At 34.6% G+C, this 24154-nt stretch overlaps 1 protein-coding gene across 2 annotated transcripts in view; it reads left to right on the forward strand.

Annotated features, from left to right (window-relative positions):
- STXBP3 (syntaxin binding protein 3) overlaps positions 1-24154 on the forward strand; it is a 54542-nt gene that overhangs the window by 25036 nt on the left and 5352 nt on the right. Inside the window, exons 8-17 of one of the 2 annotated variants that reach the window (XM_027096281.1) lie at positions 2144-2234; positions 5041-5165; positions 7714-7809; positions 7945-8002; positions 13876-13941; positions 15013-15093; positions 15984-16122; positions 16413-16519; positions 17071-17163; positions 19740-19825. In XM_027096281.1, the coding sequence (XP_026952082.1) occupies positions 2144-2234; positions 5041-5165; positions 7714-7809; positions 7945-8002; positions 13876-13941; positions 15013-15093; positions 15984-16122; positions 16413-16519; positions 17071-17163; positions 19740-19825 (942 nt within the window). The remainder of the gene's footprint in view (positions 1-2143; positions 2235-5040; positions 5166-7713; positions 7810-7944; positions 8003-13875; positions 13942-15012; positions 15094-15983; positions 16123-16412; positions 16520-17070; positions 17164-19739; positions 19826-24154) is intronic. The other variant, XM_027096282.1, reaches the window with a different exon arrangement.

A 24154-nucleotide genomic window follows, 5' to 3' on the forward strand; every position in this document is an offset into this window, starting at 1 on the left:
TTCTGTGTAGCCAGACAGCTTGGATTTTAATCTCTGCTACTTACTGGCTGTGTGATCCTTCTGCTCTCAGTTTCTTTATCTATGAAATGGGAACAATCATAGTACTCACCTTATAAGGTTGTTTTTAGAATTAAATGAGTTAATATCTGTAAAGAACTCAAAATAGTGTATGACACTAATAAACTAGTAGACGTAAATATACTGTACTACTACTAATAAGTTATGTCACTTGTTTCTGTTTTAAAAGTTTCTTTAACTTAAACATTGACATTTGTCAAGGTAGTTGGATGAATTGTTTAATTTCAAATCCATGTAGTACTTTATATTTAAGTTTCATTATTCTTGACCATTTAAAAAATTTTCTGTTAATTACTTAGAAAGTATATAGTAAATCTCCTTAATTCAGATGTGACCAAACAGGCTCTTCACTCATACCTCAGGTGTTGGAAACATTCTTTTTCTTATAGGTGATATGCTAATTACATTCTGAACTAAGTGGTTTATCTCCTGCTAGAGTTCAGTCTCTGTTAAAGCTTCTACTCTTGGTGTTTGGCTCTGTTCAGGGAAATGAGTATGTAATATAGTCGGCCATATGTATCCACAGGTTCGGCATCCTCAGATTCAACCAATCGTGGATTGAAAATATTAAGAAAACAAAATTCCAGGAAGTTCCAGAAAGCAAAACTTGAATTTGCTACATGCAGAGAACTATTTACATAACATTTACATTGTATTTATGACTATTTACATAGCATTTACACTGTATTAGTGTTATAAGTAATCTAGAGGTGATTTAAAGTATGTGGGGGATATGCATAGTTTATATGCAAATACTACGCCATTTTATAAAAGGGGCTTACGCATCCATAGATTTTGAAATCTGAGTGAGGTCCTGGAGCCAATCCCCTGTGGATACTGAGGGATAACTGAGGCCAATTTATAATTTAATAGCTCACCTTTGGACCTGTTTGGAGTTATTGTAATAGTTAAATAATCAGGCTTTTAGAATCCTACCTGTTCTTTCACAAAGTATTCTTTTATGCCTCATGGACTTTTCAAGTGTAATTCTAACATGAAATTATTTCCTTTTGAAAATATTTTAAAGCAAAATGTGTAATAAATTATTCTTTATAGTTGCTTCTTTATTTACTTTTGAGGTATAAAACCTAAAGGTCCTTTAACACTTTGAAGCCCCTTACAAGGAGAGCCTCCATTTTTGAGGTTGGTTTGCTAATTGAAGAGCCTTTTCTTAAAATTTCTTGTAGACTCAGAAATTATACTAATGTCACTGGTCATGAAGTTACAATTTAGAGTATGATTTTATCATTTTAGAAGACAGTGGTATATAAGATTTTATGCAAAAGACTATATTGGAAAGTTGACTGAATGTTAGAGAGCATGTTGGGAGATCTCATACTGCTAGTGGGAGAGATAATTGGTCAAGTAATTTGGAGAGTAATATGGTAATATTTGGAAAAGTTGAAAATGTACATACCATATAATCTAGCAATTATACTTCTAGAAATAATATATCTAGAGAAACATGTACATGGAGATGTATGTACAAAGATATTTGTTTCAATGTTGTTTGCAATGGTATAAAATTGAGAATGACTTAAATATCCATCTTTAGGGGAATGAATGTATAGAATCCAGTATAAATCATATGATGGAATACTATATTGAACTAAAATGATTAAATTTGATATGTGTCAACATAGATCTCACACATATATATAACAGTAAAAACATACAGTTAAAACACATATAAAACAGTAAACATATGTATAATAGTAATGACAGGAAGAATACACATCAAATTCATGATAGTATTGCCTTGGAGTGGGGGTAGCTAGGGGTGGGGGAGAAGACCGAGAATTGGGAGGGGAATAAAGGAGCTGCGGTTTTATTTATAATATTTCCTTCATATGAAAAAAACTCTGAAGCACATATAATAAGGTTTACATTGATAAAATCCAGACAAATTGATATAGCATTATATTTGATGTATTATCTGAACTTCTCCATGTTTATAAAATCTTTTAAATTAATAAATTTATGGCTTAATTTTAGAATTCAACTTGATATTGTAAAGTGTGTCTTGAAAGAAAGATAATTGTTCGAACATTTTTTCCATTTCTAGTAAACCTCTGGATAATGCCAGTAAGCTTGCTCAGCTTGTTGAAAAAAAACTTGAAAACTACTACAAGATTGATGAGAAGAGCCTAATAAAGGTAACATATAAAAGATAAATAGTGGTTATGCATAAAGTCTGTCTTATTTCTTTCTAAACCAAGGAAACTGTTGTTCATTCATTTTCCAGTATTGATTTGAGAATCATTAACACAGATCCCCAATTTTGATTTGGGAATCACTGATATAAGTGGTAGTAGAAGTCTTAATAGACAGTGTGGCTTAGAGGAGAAGATAAGGGTTTTGAAATAAGCACTTTGTCTATATCCTGGCTATGCCATTTAATTCATAGATATGTCAATTAGCAAATGATGTAACTTCTCTGTGCCTAAGTTTTCTTACCTATAAAATGGGGATAATAAGAGAATACCTATATTATAAAATAGAGGATTAAATGAGTTAATACATAAAAAGTTTTTAGAATAGTGCTTGCAACTGAGTAAACAGTTAATAAACATAATTTTTCCTGTTATCACCAGCTTTGTGTTCTTGGACATATTATTTACTCTGAGTTGTATTTTCATCTATAAAATGGATCAGATGATATGTACCTTACTTGGTTGGTATGAAGGTTAGGCAGATTAGCTTGTGTTTGGCATATAATAGGAGTTTAATGAATGATAGCTATTGCTGTCTTATCAAGGTAATATAAAGTAATCTAAGACTAAGATTAGAACCTAGGGAATTCTAGCATTTGAGCTTGGGTTGGAGAGTGAAGAGCTTGAGTAGACTGCCAGAGGTGGTGCCACAGGGCTACGAAGCCATATTACAGTAGCTGAAAAATAAAAAGAAGGAACTGTTGATAGTTTAGAAGAGGAGATGGGCAAGGAAACCACCAATTACAATGCATGTAGTAAGAGGAATGAGAGAAGGATACATGAAATGTAGTGGGAACATAGGCTGGGGCTTAATCTTACTGTAACTGGAGTCTTGGAAGGCATCCTAGAGGAAGAGGCCCTTGAGCTTGAAGAATGAGTATAACAGAAGAGGGAGTTTTTTTCTTGGATAACAGGGTTCTTTGGGCAGAGGCATAGAGAAAAAGGCAAAATTCACAAACAACTTGGCTAGAATGGAGGGTGTAAGATTAGATGTAATGTTGGTTCAGAACTTTAAAAAGTTACTAGTTTTTGGTTTGGAGGACTAGTGAAATCTGTTGTCCTGGTTGTAGTTATGAAGATAATGGCTCGGTATACATAGTATAGTAGGTAGTCAATAAATGTTTGTTGAATGAGGAAAGATAAACGATCATTATATTAGTTAATATCCCTTTAGTCCTTCATGATTTCAGTGATAAAAAGGAAAATCCACAAAAACCAAACTTGTCCTTTCCATTCTTTCTGCCTCAGAAATTATACACCTTGGAAATGCTTGATACCTTTTCTTCATTCAAGGACCTGAGAGAGTGTCACCTCCTTTTTGAAGTCTTTCCTCACTCTTCAGGTCAAGCGATTCTTCCTCTCACATACTTTCATAGCCCCAAGCCCTGATATAGCACTTATATTGCACAGTCTTTTTCCTATTCATATTTCTGAAGACTCATAACTTACATGTATTGAGGGCTTACTAAGTGCCAGGCACTGTGATAAGTGTTCATGGTATTATTACATTTAATCTTTACAGTAATCTTGTAGGGCAGAGGTTCTGATTAAATATATATTTTTGTTTGTTTTTTAATGAGAATACTGAGATATTAACAAGTTAAGCAATTTGTCCAAAGTTGTACAACAAGAAAGTGGTCAAGGCTGGGAATTCTCTGGAGGTTCAGTGGTTAGGACTCCATGCTGTCACTGCCGAGGGCCCACGTTCGATCCCTGGTCAGGGAACTAAAATCCCATAAGCTGCGTGGCGTGGCCAAAAAATTAAAAAAAAAAAAAAAGAGAGAAAGTGGTCAAGGCTGGATTCACACCCAGATCTACCTGATTCCAGAGGCTGTGCTCTTAATCACTATACCATACTATCTCAAGGTTTATTTAAATGAGTGAATGGTTAACTAAAAAAAATTCTAAAGATCTATTCTATGTAGTTTACCTTTGTCTGCTGGAAGTAAATAAATAAGAAATGTTTGTCTGAGTTGTAGTTATCTCTTACTGCTCCAAATAATAATCCAGAGAATTTATTACTTTTTAAAATGAAGTATAGAAGATACTGATATTAACAATGATTTTTCCCAGCACTATTATTCACTGTTTAATGATTAGTGCTGTTTGTGAGTTAATGATAGCAAAGCTTTCATTGTAATTTACCATCTTAGCTGGCATCAATGTAATCTTTTAAAATGCGTAAAGGTTACGAGTACAGGCCATGGAGTGAAGCTGACCTGGGTTTGAATCTCCATTCTACCACATACTAGCTAGCTATGTGATTTGGGCAAGTTACTTAATTTTAAGCCTTAATGCCCCCATTGTCAAATGGAGTTAATAATTCCTGTCTCACAGGGTTGCTATAAGAATTAAATAATATGGATATTTCTTGCTTAGCACAGTGTGTAGCATAAAGAGCTCAAGTAATAACTACTATTCATAATTTATATCAGTTTTAGTGTTTATGGAGCTGAATTCCTAAGGAAATAGATTTAGTGCAGGCCAAATGTTACTTTTTTTAAAGGGATTTTCACAATATCGTATTATTGAGTATAGCCTCTTACTCTAATTATGAAAGCTTTTGGTTTTGTAGTCTTATTTTTTTCCCCTGTTATACCACTCAGATTTTTCTGTTTTAATATAACTTCACATTCTTAGGAATGGGGCAGAACTTAGGAAAAGTCTGCTTTTGTTTTCTAAGATACTAAAAATGTGTTCACACAAAGAAATTGAAGTTTCTTAAGATAATTTTATTTTGTTATTCCAGGGTAAAACTCATTCCCAGCTCATAATAATTGATCGTGGCTTTGATCCTGTGTCCACTGTCCTGCATGAACTGACCTTTCAGGCAATGGCATATGATCTACTGCCGATTGAGAATGATACATACAAGCAAGTATAACTTGAAGGGAATATATAGGGCATATACAAACAGGATAGGATATTAGCATTTAATGATTCGTGCAGGCACCGGAAATCTAAAGCCCCTGTAACCTTTTTCATTCAGAGACTTTATCTTTCTCTTACCTCTATAATCATAATCTGTTAAAAATATCTTGACCTTGTTAGTTAATGGGTAATTTAACTGCTTTGAAGCTTTTTCGGTGTATTTGCTTCCTTAACTGTGTCTACAACAAAAATAGATTTTAAACAGCTGGAATTTGTACTTTTCAGTAAATACCAGGCTCACTACTATATTTATTGAAGTGGAAACCATATTCAAATTGGTTAGGCTGTGATTATTCTGAATCACACATCCAAAAGTTATCTATATGTGTGTCTTGTCAACATAGTGTATTTAAAAAGATTAGAAGACTAGGAACCTCATTAGGATGGTTATTGAGAATAGATACAAGTTTACCAATTTGGTACCTATTATTGACTTAACTCTCATATAAGCATATTAACTTTAAAAGTAATATCAAGTAGCTAAATGAAAAATGAAATCACTTTTCTGTTAAGGAACCATTTTATTGTACCTTTGTGCATCATTTATGAGTGTGTGTATATATATACACACACATACATATATATATATATATACACATAAATATATAACATGTTGTTTGATATTATAATTTCTAAATCCAGATTGGCATTTTTCAGCTAAGATTTACTGCTTTGAGCATAGTAATAAAAAAGAAAATTAGTTTTCTGAAATTTTATGTTTAAATTAATTTAGTAATTTTAATAGATTAAAAAGATCCAAAAACTTGTGCTAATTATAATACTTAATATTTTTTCTTAAACCAAATATTGTTAAACTAATTTTGTATTTTCTATTGTATTTTTATTTGCATTCTGGTCAGATCCTGGCTTCTGAGTTTTTCTTTATTTGTATTAATGTTAGATGACGTAGATCAACATTCTTCTAATATAAAAGTAGTTTTTCTAATACAAAAGTAGTTATTCTAATATAAAAGTAGTTTTAAGCAGTTTTTTCAGAATTTTCAGAAAGCATGTTGTTTACCTCTCTTATCCTTTAGGTCTCTAAACCTACGTTGCTCAAGAGACTTAGAAACGACTTAAACTGATGGACACTTAAGAATTTGGTTCCAGACTATTGACATAAGTTTCAGACATTTCTAACCTAGTACTTTTTAAAAAAGATGATCTCCCTAGGTTTGCTGGCAAGCAAAGCAAGGTTTAATTTTTTAAGAGTAATAGAGAGACTTATTTAAAAACAAAAACAAAGAAGTCAGAGATTTTTTGAATGAATCGAAAAAGTCCAGGGATAAGACTAGGTGGAAGCACGAACTCCCTGTGGGTTGTGCTCCATCCCAATTTTTAATGGAAGTAATGCAGAGCAGAAACTTCTAAGTATCCAGACTGTGTTCTTCATCTTGGTGACCTCTTTAAATGTACTCTTAGGATTGTCATCATCTTTTAGTATTGTCAGGCCTGCTACCTTAATCTTTGTTTATAAATCAAAGGTTAAAGAAGTACAAAGTAGCATTTTAAATGACAAAAAGGCCTCTGTCCTTAGTGCAGTCTTGTAATTAAGCACAGTCGTTCTGCCTTTGGGCATCTGTAATTAAGACCAAATAGGTAGATGGTTTTATAGATGGGGCCTGAAATTTGGGGGATTGTAGAAATGATTATATTTATACAGCAGAAATCTCCATTTATTGTCTGCTATCCAGTGCTAGGAAAGCTCAATGCTGTCCATTCTGATCTTGAGGACGTTGACAGTCCCAGGGATGATTGAATTTTCCAGCTCCACAAATGGAAGGAGGCTGGCTATTTGCATAAAAAGAGAAGCGAGGAATTACTCTTGGGGAAGCAATCAGGAAGCCCATTTTGAGTAATTTCATGAACCTCTTGAATTGCCTCTCAGTTCAGTAGAACTCATTAAAGCAATCAAGGTTTTTAATGGCTACACTAGTTTTTCTCTCATTTCCTTTCCCATTCTTTAAAGGAGATGTGGTTATAGGGTTAGGGAAGAATATAGAAACAGATGATATATGTTTGTGAATTTTGTACCAACTCTGAAACATCTGCAGTACTTAATAGGCTACATTAGGGGGTGACATTTCTTTTCTTAATGGATGTTTGATAGTTGAGTTGATGGTTATTAGTATGTCAAAGTAGTGTTTTGAGCAACTAGAATACAAATTGTTAGTGTATTCACTCTTGTTCTTAAAGTTGATTGTGGAACGTTGAATTTTTGTTTCTAAGATACCACTTTGCTGAGATAAAACTCTATAATAATGACAGCTAAACCTAACGGAAGTAAAAAGGTCTTGGTAGACATAGCACTTTGATTTTTATTTTATGGATAGCAATATGCCTTAGTTTTGAGTATGTATTCATTATCCCCCCAAATAGTGGATGTATTCTTCAGTTTCTTGAGCTGTATCTTAAAATTATTGTTTATAAAAATGTTTCACTTTTTGGGTGGGAAAATAATCAAAAAGTTCATACTTCTCTCTACTTGTAGATATAAAACCGATGGGAAAGAAAAGGAGGCAGTCCTTGAAGAAGATGATGACCTCTGGGTCAGAATTCGACATCGGCATATTGCAGTTGTATTAGAGTATGTGAACTCATTTTAATTTTTATTCCACATTTTTAAAATACTAAATACATGATAGTACATTTTGTAATCTTAAAATATTTTTGTAAAGAATTACACCTTAGAAATTTAAAGAATCCTCTTACAATTTGACAGGGAAATTCCCAAGCTTATGAAAGAAATTTCATCAACAAAGAAAGCAACGGAAGGAAAGGTAAGAGTGTTATTTAACTTTCAAGATGACAATGAAGGTGAATTTTAAAGTCTGTGTAAAATTTTTTATCTATTTAACTTTCCATTTTGGGAAATTTCTAACATACACAAAAGTAGAGAAAATAAACTTTCATGTACCCATTACCTAGCCTCAACAGTTAGCAACAGTTTCTCTGTCTTGCTCCATTAAAATTTATTTTTAAAAGGCCATTTAGCCAATTGCATTAATGCATTCTTGTTAGATTTTTTATATTGAGGTATAATTTACCTAAGTAAAGTGCACAAATCTTAAGTGTATACTGAATAACTTTTTACATACATATATATGTATTCATACACACACATACCTGTGGAACTACCACCTAAATTAAGGTATAGGACATTTCTATCATTTCAGAAAGTTGCACAATAATATCTGTGAATAAAGAAAATTTAGCCTGATCCTTTCGAATCTGTATACCTTTTAAACTAGTTTTCTTAGTAGTTAATACCTCCTAGCTGTATAATGTAGACTAGAACTGGTGACAGGATATCCTTGTCTCATTCCCAACCTAAGGGGAAATGTGTTTGATATTTCATCATTGAGTATTATGGTAGTTTTAGATTATTTTAGATACATCCTTTGTCAGATTAAGAAGTTCCCTTCTATTCCATATTTGCCAACAGGTTTTTTTTTGGTTTTGTTTTTTAAATCAGCAGTAGGTGTTGGATTTCATCAAATGCTTTATCAGCACCTATTGAAATTTTTTTCCCTCTTTTATTCTTTTAATGTGATAAGTTACATTCATTGATTCTCTTACATTAAACCAACCATGCATTCTTGGAATTAGCTCCACTTAGTCATGATACTTTATCCTTTTCCTATATCTCACTAGGTTCTATTTGCTAGTATTTTGCTTAGAATGTTTACTTCTAGGTTTATGAACAATAGTATTTCCCTGTAATAATTCTTGTGTGTGTGTGTGAGTGAGTGAGATAATCTTGTCAGGTTTTGGCAGCAAAATTATATTGGTCTTTAAATGAGTTGTAATGTTTTCCCTCTCATTCTCTGGAAGTGTTTGTGTAAGATTGTTATTACTTGTCTCATCATTGCTTGGAAGACTTCACAACTGAAGCAGTCTGGGCATGGAGTTTTCCATTTTTATGGGGAAGTCTTTACTTACAAATTCTTTAATAGTTACAGAACTATTCAGATTTTTAATTTTTTTTATATCAGTTTTGGGGTGTTCATTTTTAAGGGATTTGTCTATTATATCTTCATTTTCAAATATCCTCTTATTATCTTTTCAGTGTCTGTAGAACCTATAGCTGTGTGCTACTTATTTAATCCTAATATTGTTAATTTGTGTTTTAGCCTACATACTATTAATATCCCTATATATATAATTAGTATTTCAAAGAACCAACTTTTGGCTTTGCTGATTTCTCTACTGTATGTTAGTTTTACGTTGAATTGATTTCTACTCATTTTTATTTCCTACCTTCAGTTTTCTTTGGCTTGTTTTTCTTTTTCTAACTTCTTGAGTTGGATGTTTACAGCATTGATTTTCAACCTTTTTTCTCTTACTATATATATTTATTTATTTCCTTCTTAACATTGTTGCAGCTGCATACCCCAAGTTTTGGAATAACCTATTTTTATTTCGATTCAGCTCAAAATGTTTTCTAACTCTCATTGTGATTTCTTCTTTGACTTGTGTGTTATATAGGAATATGTTTTTTAATTTCAAAGAGTTTGGGAATTTTCTACTTGTCTTTCTGTTATTGAATTGTAATTTAACTATATAGTGGTCAGAGAATGTGCAATGTATGATTTCAGTCCTTTGAAATTTGTTCAGACTTGACTTGTGACCTATCATACGATCTATTGTGGTTGAGTACCCAATGTGTACTTGAAAAGAATACAAATTCTATGTGTGTCAATTAAATCAAGTTGGTTCATCATGTTATTCAAATATTCTATTTCTTTACTTATTTTTTATCTGGTTTTTATATCAGTTACTGAGAATGGTATCGCTTACGGCTATGAATTAGTCTATTTTTTTTTAGAATCTTGTCAACTTTCAAAGCTATATCAACTGATAAAGCCATGTTAATTATAGTCTTTATAAATTTAAGATAGTTACCTTTCTGTTGAATTTATCTTTTATCAATACAAAATGTCATTTTGTTTTTCATTTGCAACATTTCTTGACTTAAGCTCTACTTTGTCTGATTTTAATATAGCCATACCTGCTTTATTTTGGCTAGTGTTTACATGGTATATCTTTTCTCATCCTTTATTTTCACTAATTTGTGCCTTTATGTTTAAAGTGTGCTTCTTAAAAAGAGTTTGTATTGATAGTTGAGGTTTGTTTGTTTATTCAGTCTGATGATCCTTATCTTTTAATTAGAATGTTTAAGTCCATCTGTATTTCATGTAATTATTGATATAGTTGAATTTGTTACCATCTTATTTGTTTTCTCTTTATTTTATCCTTTTCCTTTTCTGCCTTCTTTATATATATAGGCCTTTTTTTTTTCTTTAAACTATTCCATTTTGTCTCCAAAATAAACTTTTGTTTTACCTTTTGGTATCCTTCCTGTAGTCATCATGTTGGGTACTACAAAATGTATCCTTATATTATCACAGTGTACCTAAAGTATACTTTTGCCATGTCCTAAAGAATTAAAGAACCTTATAATAGTTTAACTCCATTTACCTCCCTTTGTCTTTTGTGCTATTGTTGTCATATATTTTACTTTAACATGTGTTATAAAGTCAGGATGTTATTTTTGTTTTAAATTCTCAATAGACTTTTATATTGTCCACATAAATTTGAAATCTGTTGTTATTTATTCCTTATTGCTCTTCAGTGTTTCCATCTGGGCTGGATGATTTCTCTCAACTTTTGTTTTTATCTAAGGATATCTGTGTTTTACGGGTTTTACAGAGACACTTACTGTATTTAGAATTCAAAGTTGGCAGTTCTTTTTTTTCTTTCAGCAATTTAAAGATTTAAATATGTCACCTTTTGGCTACCATCATTTCTGTTAAAGAAGCCAGCTGTCATGTTACTGTTAGTTTCCTGAAGATAAAGTGTCTTTTTAAAGATTTTTGTTTTTATCTTTTAGTTTTAGCAATGTGACCATAATATGCCTTACTATGATGTGTTATTGTTGGTATTTATCCTCCTTGGGTTTATTGAGCTTCTTGAATCACTGGGTTGGTAACTGTCTTCATATTTGTAAAATTCTTGGCTCTTATTTCCTCACATCTTGATTTTGTCCTAGTCTGTCTTTCCTCTCCTTCTAGGATTCCATTCACTTGTGTTTTAGATTTTTGGACCATATTCTACATCTCTTCTATTCTGTTCCTTATTTTCCCACTTTTTTCCTCCTCTGTGCTTTAATTAAATATTTTCTATTAACCTGACTTTCAGTCCCCTACTTTTTTTTTTTTTGTGGTACACGGGCCTTGCACTGTTGTGGCCTCTCCCGTTGCAGAGCACAGCCTCCGGACGCGCAGGCCCAGCGGCCATGGCTCATGGGCCTAGCCGCTCCGCAGCATATGGGATCTTCCCGGACCGAGGCATGAACCCGTGTCCCCTGCATCGGCAGGCGGACTCTCAACCACTGCACCACCAGGGAAGCCCGAGTCCCCTACTTTTGTCTGTTGTATCCAGTCTGCAGTTAAACCCATTCAACATATTGTTTCTTAAACTGCATTAGAAAGTAAAGTTCCCCCTTTATAGTATAAAATTGTATGAGTTTTGACAAACGTATACTCTCATATAACCACAACCAAGATATAGAACAATTCCATCAACACCTCCCCCCACAATTGCCTTGTGCCACTTTGTAGGCAACCTCTCCACTCAACTCTGATCCCCTCAGAACCACTGATCTATTTTCTTTCCTATAGTTTTGCCTTTTCCAGAATGACAGCTAAATAGAATAATACAATATGGCTTTTTCATTTAATATAATGCACTTGACATTCATCCATGTGACATGTAACAGGAGCTTCAATACTTTTTATTGCTGAGTAGTATTCCATTGTATGGATATACTACATTTTATCTGTTCACAAGTTGCAGAACATTTAGGTTTTTTCCAAGTTGTTGACAATTACAAATAAAGCCACTGTGAACATTCAGGTTTTGTGTGAACAAATGTTTTCATTCAGTTGGATAAATAAGAGTAAGATTGCTGGGTCATATGGTAAATGTATATTTAATTTTCTAGGAAACTTCCAAACTGTTTTCCTAATTTGCTGTACCATTTTACAGTCTCACCAACAACGTATGAGTCATTCGTTGTGTTTTTAATTTCAAAGTTGCATTTAATTCTAGGGCATCCATTGAATTTTTTTTTTTTTTTTTTTTTGTGGTACGCGGGCCTCTCAATGTTGTGGCCTCTCCCGCTGTGGAGCACAGGCTCCAGACGCGCAGGCTCAGCGGCCATGGCTCGCGGGCCCAGCCGCTCCGGGGCATGTGGGATCCTCCGGACCGGGGCACGAACCCGCATCCCCTGCATTGGCAGGCGGACTCTCAACCACTGCACCACCAGGGAAGCCCCATTGAATTTTTTTTAATAAAGTCTATAATTCTCTATTGAAATACTCCATCTTTTCATCCATTTAGTTCATCTTTTCACCTGTTTTCTTTAACATAAGTATGATATTTTAAAGTCCTTGTCTGCTAACTCCAGCGTCTGGATTTTCTTGGGTCTACTTTTATTGACTGTTTCATCACTTGAGTATCGATCACTTTTTCCTGTTTTACATGTCCAGTAATATATTACTGTATGTTAGACATTGTGGATGCTATGTTGCAAAGGCTCTTGATGATGTTCTCTTTACTAAGAGTATTGAGTTCTGTTCTGGCAGGCAGTTAATTTGTTAGTGAATAACCTTGATTCTGTTGAGACTTCATGTCAGGCTTTTGTTATGTTGAGTGTATTTCACTTTTGCATTTAGTCTGAAGATATAGTCCTTCCAGGACTAAATGTCTGGGATGTTCACTTAGAACTGTCTACTTTGTCTGGATCAGAGAATGCCGATATTGTCTTGCATTAAGACCCCTCTGAAATCTCTGCAGTTGTTCTCTGCTAGGCCTTTAAGAGTTATGCCCTGTATATGTGCAGCTTAGTATTTGGCCAGGGATGCTAAGGCAACCCTTCTACACGTCTTTGAGTTATGTTGTGACTGGCTCTTTTCTGTATTAACCCTGGACCCCAAACCCTACCTCAATAGCCCCAAACTCTGATCTCTTTTTCCTCTGCCCAGAGAGACTTGCTTTCTACTTAAACTCTACTTCCTTTCACTGTGTTTTGGAAAATGTTTCAGGGAAGAGCCAGGATGAGTGCAGGGATCACCGTCTATGCTTTCCTTTGCTCAAGTAACCTAGTTTTGAGCTATTTTTGAAAAATCCTTTGCCTGAAAGCTGTTGTCTTTTTTATTTTGTCCAATTTTGTTTTTGTTTATGGAGGGAGAATTTTTTTCTTTTTTTTTTTGCGGTACGCGGGCCTCTCATTGTGTGGCCTCTCGTGTTGTGGAGCACAGGCTCCGGACGCACAGGCTCAGTGGCCATGGCTCACGGGCCCAGCCGCTCCGCGGCATGTGGGATCCTCCCAGACCGGGGAACGAACCCGTGTCCCCTGTATTGGCAGGCGGACTCTCAACCACTGCGCCACCAGGGAACCCCCCGGAGAATAATTTTTATATCAGTTACTTTATCATGGCTGCAACTGGAAACCTTGAATTTGTTTTCTTTTTAAAATTGCCAAATATTTAGTAAATTAATAAATATTTAAAACTACAGGATTTTAAAATTGTTATATAAAAATAACTGAATCATAAGTTTGTTTTAAAAAATGTTTTATTTTTCCTAGACATCACTTAGTGCTCTTGCCCAACTGATGAAAAAGATGCCCCATTTCCGTAAACAGATTACTAAGGTAAGCAGTATCATACATAAGATATGTTATCATTTTTAGTTTATTAGTCCATCCAGTTCTGTAGTCAGGTTTAGCAGTGGGTGTCATGGAATACTTGGTGTTAGTTGTCCTCTAAAACCTTACTTTAGGTCTGAGAAATACCCCAAATATCTAAGCTCCCCAATAGAGTTCTCTCTATATATACTCTTGATTTATATCTTTATCTTGAATAGCCAAACAGAAAAAGCTTAATATTTATCAACTTAATAAGAAAATTCAACATTGGATTGACAAGTGGTTGTTGTTATACTTGGTTCGTTGAATTAATAGTTATTTTAAAAATTTTATTTATTTATTTTTGGTTGCATTGGGTCTTCATTGCTGCATGCCGGCTTTCTCTAGTTGTGGTAAGCAGGGGCTACTCTTCATTGCGGTGTGCGGACTTCTTACTGTGGTGGCTTCTCTTGTTGTGGAGCATGGGCTGTAGGCATGCTGGCTTCAGTAGTGGTGGCGCACAGGCTTAGTTGCTCCGCGGCATGTGGGATCTTCCTGGACCAGGGCTCAAACCCGTGTCCCCCTGCATTGACAGGCGGATTCTTAACCACTGCGCCACCAGGGATGTCTGAATTAATAGTTATATATCAGTAGATTTAAGAGCAATCAAAGCTGTGTGGGCAGGTAAAGTTTTGTTTTTTTGCTGTTCCAGTCCTTCTTACAAGTATTTATCAGAATAATATTTACATATTTTTTATCATATTGCTTCCTAATCAAGAATCAATAACATAAATTCAAACTTTTTCTGCTTGCCTTTAAGGACTTCACTATTTTTTTCTCACCTTATTTTTCACTACTCATAAGCCCAACACAAATTCAACCCTTCCATTCTGTTTTTTGTGGTCTGTTGATTATCCCCTGTAGATCATGGTAATTTTCACTTTTTTCCATTCTCGAGATGTTTCCCTTGATCTACATGGTACCTCCTTCCCACCAAAGCCCATGCTTTCCTTCAGGCCCATCTCAAAAGTTTAATATTATCAGTTACACAGAAAGAAATGAAAATGCTTTAAATGATTGATTTCTTCTGTTTTTCAGCAAGTTGTTCATCTTAACTTAGCAGAAGATTGCATGAATAAGTTCAAGCCTAATATAGAAAAGCTCTGCAAAACTGAACAGGTATGTGCAGAGCCAGAAATACCTATGTTCAGGATAGATTTCCAGAATTAACTTTGTAAGGTAAAACCTAACTTTTTGTTCAATACAGTGCACTAGATCACAGAACCTCTTTTAGAAGGAGACTCACCCACTTGGTTTAATACATCATTCCTTACCAACGCTAACAGGTAGCTATACACTATCATAGTAAGCAGTCCCTCCTAATCTGTGATTATGCATTTTTGGTTGAATGGGATGATTTAAGTGTTTGGAGCATTAATTCAGGGTAGCACTGTTGGCAGGCCTTTTTCAGTGGGTGCAGCATTTAAGGCAGCATCCTGCAGAGTACTGTGTAGGCACATTTAATTAAAGTCTCCTCTATAATGCCAAAACTATTTAGATCAGTGCTGTCTAATAGAAATAGATTGCAAGTCATGTATAATTTTAAATATTCTAGTAGTCACATTAAAAAGGTAAAAAGAAATGAGTGTGGTTAACTTTAATATATTTGATTTAACCCAGTACATCCAAAATATTATTTCGACATGTAATCAATATAAAACAATTATTGAAATATTTTACATCCTTTTTTTCACAAACAAGTCCTCAGAATCTGGTGTTTTAACTTAGAGCACATCTTAATTCAGACTAGACACATTTCAAGTGGTCAGTAGCCACATGCAGCTCATGTCTACCATATTAGCAAAGGTATAGATTAATGATTTTCTTCTCTGAATTATTTTTTGACTTTTTACATTTTGTACAGTATTAGTTTACAAGTGATACTCACATTTTCCTGTGAAAAGGCATCAGTGTTCCATTAAAATTTGGCAAGTTTTAGTAATAGGTGTTTTTTAACTGAAAAATGAATTTGGATCATAGACCACTGACTATATTTCATTTTCGTTAAGGACCTGGCACTTGGAACTGACGCAGAAGGACAGAAAGTCAAAGATGCTATGCGAGTACTCCTTCCAGTTCTACTCAGCAAAAATCATGATAATTATGATAAAATAAGAGCAATCCTACTTTATATATTCAGTATTAATGGTAATGCAGACTGTTTATTTTCTTGAATATATTAAAATACCCAGCTCTAAAATCATTTTACAATAAGTGGTTTACTATTTGATCATAAGAAAATCTTAGAAAATTCAAAAGTAGTGGCTACAGTTGGTTAAGATAAATAAAAGGAAAAATGTGAAATTGGGAGCGTACTGAAGGGTATATAATTTAAATGTTTGCTTTTTTAAAAAAAGCTTTATTCTTGGATACCTAAAACCTGGAAATGATTATGGTAGCAATTATTTGACTGTGCACTCATATTTTACTTATCTAAGGAACTACGGAAGAAAACTTGGACAGGTTGATCCAGAATGTAAAGATAGAAAATGAGAGTGACATGATTCGTAACTGGAGTTACCTTGGTGTTCCCATTGTCCCTCCCGTAAGAAATTTTACATTCTGTATATACTTATACATACGCATGTGTGGTCATTTGCATTAAATATGTTTTCTTATGTCGGAATCCATGTGGACAGTCTTCTTAATTTTACTCTGTTGATTTGGTAAGTAAAATATTAATAATTTCATTTTTTTCCATATATGAGTAATTTGGACAAGTACATTTTTCTAGTGAATTTATATCTTACAGCTTCTGTTGTAATTTGCTATTTACGCTTTTCTTTTCATGATTCATTTATAGCAGAATTTGAAGAACTCTGTATAGAATCTCACTCTTTCCCATCGAGTTTTATATAAGCACTTTGGAGTAAACATATTTTCTGATACTATCACAAATTTTATCATTAATGCACAAAATACTGTGAAGTTACATGACCACACCTATTCAGATTTTTTGAGTAGGCTTTTCCACTCTTAGTTTTAAGTCAACTGCACCATAGTGTTTGTTGTAAATTAAACATCTTGTTAGAAAACTTAAGAGAATATCACTAAATAAAATTACTGATTTTTAATTTTTTCCTCTAATTATATTAGTCTCAACAAGGCAAACCATTAAGAAAGGATCGGTCTGCAGAAGAAACGTTTCAGCTCTCTCGATGGACACCTTTTATCAAAGATATTTTGGAGGTAAAATTAATTAAATTTTATTTATACCCTGAGTGCCCTTCTGTACAATATTTTTTACTCTTTGTATATTTATCTGTCAGTCTGAGCATATCTATGGGTCAGGAATTATCTGCAGTACTGGGAGAGTTCACAAAAGAAGGCTGTATCTGGTGTTAAGTGAGGAAAGGAAACTCTTGAAGATTCTCTCCTTAAAGACTGCAAATTCATACCACTGACTGACTCAAAATAAATTAAAAAAAATAAAGTACAAACATGCTTTATGAAAAAAACTCTGTTTGAAATAACTATATGTAGCAGAAATATAAATAATTTAGTTGAATGAAAGTTCAACAAAATAACATTTGTTTATGACCACTATTAGAAAGTGTTAGACTCCAGTATTCTTGGAAATGTATTTGTGATTAAAATGTAAACCTCCAATGGAATATTACTCAGCCATACAAAGAAACGAAATTGAGTTATTTGTAGTGAGGTGGATGGACCTAGAGACTGTCGTACAGAGTGAAGTAAGTCAGAAAGAGAAAAATACCATATGCTAACACATATATATGGAATCTTAAAAAAAAATGGTTCTGAAGAACCTGGGGCAGGACAGGAATAAAGACGCAGATGTAGAGAATGGATTTGAGGACACGGGGAGGGGGAAGGGTAAGCTGGGACGAAGTGAGAGAGTGGCATGGACTTATATATACTACCAGATATAAAATAGATAGTTAGTGGGAAGCAGCTTCACAGCACAGGGAGATCAGCTCGGTGCTTTGTGACCGCCTGGAGGGGTGGGATAGGGAGGGTGGGAGGGAAACACGAGGGAGGAGATATGGAGATATATGTATATGTATAGCTGATTCACGTTATTATAAAGCAGAAACTAACACACCACTGTAAAGCAATTATACTCCAGTAAAGATGTTAAGAAAAAAATGTAAGCCTCACTATAGTTTGCTTTTATAGTCAACAGATGGCTGATGCCTTTAGTACTGTTTACTTTTAGAAAGTAATACTCAATTATAGGAAATTAGAAAATGAACTAATAAAAATCACATTATGAGCTCAATAAAGTCATGACATTGATTCTTCAGTCATAATCAGATAGTTCTATTTATTCTAATTTGCCTTTAGCTTATAAACTTTAATTTCTACTTTCCTATGGAAACTAATTGTGTACAATTTATTCCTATGATTTTTCTGTTTTACTTGACTAATTCTATGTCATTCACACATGCTTAATATAGATGAAAAGTTTAAAGAGTTTAGACTTTTTTTTCTGCAGCATAAGTTGTTTTTTTTTTTCCTGATCCATAACAAGGATATAGAACTAAGTAGTTTTTCTTTGCTAGTATTTTTAAAATAAGAATTGACCTTCTCAAACCCTTTAACAAGAATTTGCATATTAAATTCAGAAAACCCACTTTTACCTCAGGGGCAGTCTATGGCCTTCAGGGTTTCTCCTGAAACTTGGTTTCTTCACATCTTGCAGTCTTATTGAAATATTCTAGGACTACTGAGTACCTTGTGCCCATTCCTTGTCCATTCCTACTTATTGATACCATTTGTACAACCATGCTCTAATGCAGTGGTCTCTAAACTTTCTTGATCATGCACACTTAATCATAATAGATGTGATCAGGAGCCTAGAGTATATGATTATTTATTTATAAACTATATAAATTCTGTATTGATAAAATACTATGTGTACAGTATATACAATTACACAAAAATATATAATAAAATATTAACCCTAAAAAGAAGGAAAATTTTAAAAATGAAATGAAAAGGAAAGCCTTGCTCATCCCATTGGCTTGTCTTGAATACACCTAGGCCACATTCTGTTTTAGAGCCACCGCTATGAAGGGCAAGGCCTGGACTCCAGTAGCCTAAGAGGTCTGTCAGGATTAAGATGGTATTTAGAAACCCCCAGCACTGGGCTTCCCTGGTGGCGCAGTGGTTAAGAATCTGCCTGCCAATGCAGGGGACACGGGTTCAAGCCCTGGTCTGGGAAGATCCCACATGCTGCGGAGCAGCTAAGTCCATATGCCACAACTACTGAGCCTGTGCTCTAGAGCCCGTGTGCCACAGCTACTGAAGCCCATGTGCCTAGAGCCCATGCTCCGCAACAAGAGAAGCCATCGCAATGAGAAGACCGTGCACTGCAACGAAGAGTAGCCCCTGCTCACCGCAACTAGAGAAAGCCCGTGCACAGCAAGAAAAGACCCAACACAGCCTAAATAAATAAATTAATAATAAAATAAATAAATTTATATTTTAAAAAAGGAACCCCTAGCACTCTAAAGATAAAGATCCTTATAAGGTACCTGGAATTCTCACACCAAAGTGGGAACCCTCCAGATGAAGAAATACAGGCATGCAATAAATATTAGTTTAATAAGTAAATGATTTCATTAATTTTTGTAGCAATTAAGATTTGTGAGTTTCAAAAAGAGGGCTAACCTTATTTTATTAAATATATATCCTTATGTTCCTTAATTGTAAACACAAGTTTTGAGTTTTATGTAAAACAAACAAAATCCTGGAATTTACAGTATTTTCTTGATGGTTTTAATTCTTTTCTTTCCTAGGATGCCATTGATAATAGATTAGATTCAAAAGAGTGGCCATATTGTTCCCAGTGTCCAGCAGTATGGAATGGCTCAGGAGCTGTAAGGTAAAACCTATAAATGAAAGCCAGTGAAATTTTCACTATGAAATTACAGACTAATAACTGAAAAGGTACACAGATATTCCTGTATTGGTAACTTCTTGAAGCATATAGTCACTTAAAAGGCAGTTTTTCTTTAACTGTAACCTGTTTTAGATGAGTCCAGATAAGCAATATGAAAATGTGCCTTATTATAAAAGAAACTTTCATGAAACTAGAGAAGAATTTCTCCACTCATCTTTTTTTTTCTTCACATTAGCAGAGGACATAATCCTTTTTGATGATTTTTTTGGTGATAAGATATTTGAGACATTCAGAAAGCTATAGACAATATTATAATGCATACCCTATACTCAGTGCCCAGCTTAACAAATGAATCATAAATACAGTTCAAGCTTCCTATATATCACTCTCTGATTTTTATTCTCCCTTTCTTCACTATCCTGAATTTGGTGTTTACCATTCACCTGTGCATCTTTATACATTTTCTACATATATCTGTATTCTAAATTATGTATAGAGTTGTGTTTTGCAGGATTTTTCTCTTGGTCTTTGGCTTTTAGCAGTTTAACTATGATGTGTCTAGGCGGAGTTCTTTTTGTGTTTATTCTACCTGGGGTAGTTGAGTTTTCTTGGATCTACAAGTTAATATTTTTCATCAAATTTTGGGAAGTTTTCAGTTGCTGTTTCTTCAAATTTTTTTTCTGCCTGTTTCTCTCTCCCTCTTCTTTTGAAACTCCATTACTCATGTGTTGGAAAGTTTGACTTTGTCTCATGGGTCACTGAGGCTGTTTACCTTTCTTCCACCTTTTTTCTTTCTGTTCTTCAGATATGCTAATATCTATTGATCTTCAATCCTTTGATTCTTTCTTCTGACATCTCAAATCTGCTATTGAGCCCATCTAGTGAATTTTTCATTTCAGTTATTGTGCTTTTCACATTTTGAATTTCCATTTGCTTCTTTTTTAGTTTCCATTTCTCTTTTGAAATTCCCCATTGATTAACATAGTATCAGCATGCTTTTCTTTAATTATTTGATCATATTTATAATAGATTCTTCAAAGTCTGCTAATCCAACATCTGGATTCACTCAGGGTCAGTTTCTATTGATGGCTTTTTTCCAACGTGTGGGACACACTTTACTGTTTTCTTACATATCTACTAATTTTTGCTTGAAAGTTGGATCTTTTAGATACTGTACTGTAGCAACTCTAAATTGTTTTTTGTTTTAGTAACTTGTATGGACTTAAGCTGTGGGATCACTGCCCCCTGAAGTTTAGCCACTGATGTCATTGCAGGGGTTTTTAATTTTAAATTTAATTTTTTTGCTTGGTTCCTAGTGGTTGCCCTATGTCTGAATAGTTTAGAGGTCAGCCAGTTACCTGGGCAGAGGTTGTGTTTAGACACCTCACGCCTTCCATCATCTGCTGATCAATCCGAGTGTGGGTTAAGAACTGCATTACAAGTCAGAGTCAGTTCTTGAGTCTTCCCCCGACCACCACCACCCTTCTTTTTTTTTCCTATTCTTTCCCTGGGCTTTCTCTGGCTTGTCCTGGCACAAGCATAATTTGGCAGTCAGCTAAGGATGTGGGGAGAGTTTGTCTTTGTCTTCTTTGGCTTTCGTACGTTCAGGATTTCCCCATTAAATTTCTGGCTGATGTGCCACGTATCCCATACTGGGACCAAGATGTTGTGCTACCAGAGCTGCAGGTCTTCCTGTTCTAAACCAGGTCTGCCATTTTTAACTAGCAAAGCTGCAGGATTTTGTACTCCCTTCACTCCCTACCTTGAATCAAGTCTTCCATCTCAGGCAGTAAAGTTGGTGGTTTTCTCAGCCAGCCTCAGGTCAGTAAAGCTATAGTTTTTGCTGACTGAGTTGGAAGAACAGTGCAGGTTGAGTGTAGCCTCAGGCTAGAAGGTCACGTAGTCACTACCACCATTCTTACCAATATGCTAACATATTTTTTAAGAGTAAATGCTTCTCAATTTGCTGTTTGCCTGTGGTTGATTTCCAAGTGACCTGAACTGGTTTTTCCCCCCACAACTTCATCCAGGTTTATACTTGTTTTCTTGGAGGGCAATCTTCTGACCATCTTATTCCACCATGACCACAAGTTGTCTTTGACTGTGTTTTTAATCTTAATATACATGGTGTCATCTTGTATGTGTCCTCCTGCAACTTCCTTTTTAAATTTCCCTCAACATTATGTTTGTGAAATTTATCCCAAATTGATAACATGCATAAATTTTCACTGCTGGTTGGTGTATTCTTATGTGAGTATCACAGTTTATTCATGTATTTTCCACACAAAGGAAATTTAGGCTGTGTCAAAACTGGCAGCATTACAAACAATATGCAATGAGCATTCTTGTACATTTACGTGTGTTTGAGTATTTCTCTAGGGTGATTCTCTTGGTCTGAGGACTTTTTCTTTAGTTTTATTTTTCCCTTTTCTCCTGGTTTGGAAGTTATATAGCCTTTTTGTACTTTTGTAGCTATTATCCTTAGAATTTTAGTACACTTCTTTGACTCAACAAAGTCTGAGATTAGTTATCTTTGCCCTTCTCATGAACAATACAGAACTTTAGAACAACTTAATTCAAACTACACACCCTTTAAATGTTCTCTTAATTGTTTTCACCTTATATCTTTTTTATTTCCCAAATTAATGATAAGCATTATTATTTTTTTAGTTGTGTGTGCATACTAACCAGTTATATTGCGCACCACTTCTGCTTTCATCCCTTTTTTTAAAAATTAATTTTATTTTACTTTTGGCTGCGTTGGGTCTTTGTTGCTGCACACAGGAGTTGCAGTGAGCGGGGTCTACTCTTTGTTGTGGTGCACAGGCTTCTCATTGCAGTGGCTTCTCTTGTTGTGGAGCATGGGCTCTAGGTGCGTGGGCTTCACTAGTTGTGGCATGCGGGCTCAGTAATTGTGGCTCATGGGCTCTAGAGCACAGGCTCAGTAGTTGTGGTGCACGGGCTTAGTTGCTCCATGGCATGTGGGATCTTCCCGGACCAGGGATCCAACCTGTGTCCCCTGCATTGGCAGGTGGATTCTTAACCACTGCACCGCCAGGGGAGTCCCTTGCATCCCGTTTTTTGGGCTCATTTGTTTTCTTTTCTGAAATATATCCTATCCTTTAGAAGTTTCTTCAGTGTGGGTCTGTTGGTGGTAGGGTCTCTGTGGTTTTGTCTGTCTGAAAATGTCTTCATTTTGTCATTATTCTTATATGATAGCTTTGAATTTCTAGGCTCATGTTAATTTTCACTCAACACTTTGAAATGTTATTCTCCTGTTGGGAAGGTGTGTGTATGGGGATGGGGTGTTTTCAGACAGTTTTGTCGTACTTTTATAGGTAATTTGCCTTTTCTCTCTGGTGCTTTTTGTGTTTGGTATTCTGTACATTTCCTGTGCTGTGTCTACCTGAGGGTTTATTTTTATTTCTTTCCTTGGGATTCAGTGTGTTTCCTAAAATCTGAAGTTTCATATCTTCCATAAATTCTTCAAATATTGCCACTTCTGCAGTCTTGGTTTTATTCAAACATCTCATTTTATCTTCATGCCTCATAATCCCTCAAGTTTTAATATTTCTTTTACTTTTTGTGTTTCCTTTTGGAAATTTTTCTTCGGATTTAGTTTTCAATTCTTTAGTTCTTTCTTAAATTTGTGCCTAATCTGCTGAGTAAACTGTATATATGTATATATTTTTTGAGCTTCTATGTTCATTGACTTTACTTTTCCTTTATTTTAGAAGTTCTCCTTGTTTCTTTTTCAAATATGCTTGGACTTCTTTGTTATTTTGTCATGCTTTCTGTTCTACTTTATTATCATTTATCATTTTCAACATACTTAATTTTAGACTATTTTTTACTAAATTCAACATCTGACATTCTTTGGGGTCTAATTTTACTGCTTTTTCATTTCCACAGACACTTATGCTTGCTTATTTCCTCATGTGCTTCATAATTTTGGATTCTGAACTTATTTCAGTAGCCAGGATTGAGAGTGGGTACCTTCAGAGAGGTTTTGCATTTGCTTCTGCCAAGGTTAGAGACTTTTTTCTTTTGTGTGTTAATTTCTCAGTTGGGGTTCCCCAGCCTATGAAGGTAGTGTAAATTAGAGCTCTCACGAGACAGGCCTGTGTTGAATTATCAGGCAAGAAGCTTCTTTGTCATCTCCCCTTGCTTTTGAGTGTGTCCTGACCTTATGCTGGGGTGTCACCTCCCCATCTCTACCTTGCACAATATCCAAGACTTTGTCTTCTGTGTTCATTAAACAGGGAAACACCCAGACCCCTTGTTTGCTAAGATTAGACTAACACTGTAAGG

Source organism: Aethalodelphis obliquidens, unplaced genomic scaffold (genome assembly GCF_003676395.1).
Source record: "Aethalodelphis obliquidens isolate GAN/ISIS:26980383/991018 unplaced genomic scaffold, ASM367639v1 scaffold100, whole genome shotgun sequence".
In the NCBI taxonomy this organism is placed as follows: domain Eukaryota; kingdom Metazoa; phylum Chordata; class Mammalia; order Artiodactyla; family Delphinidae; genus Aethalodelphis; species Aethalodelphis obliquidens.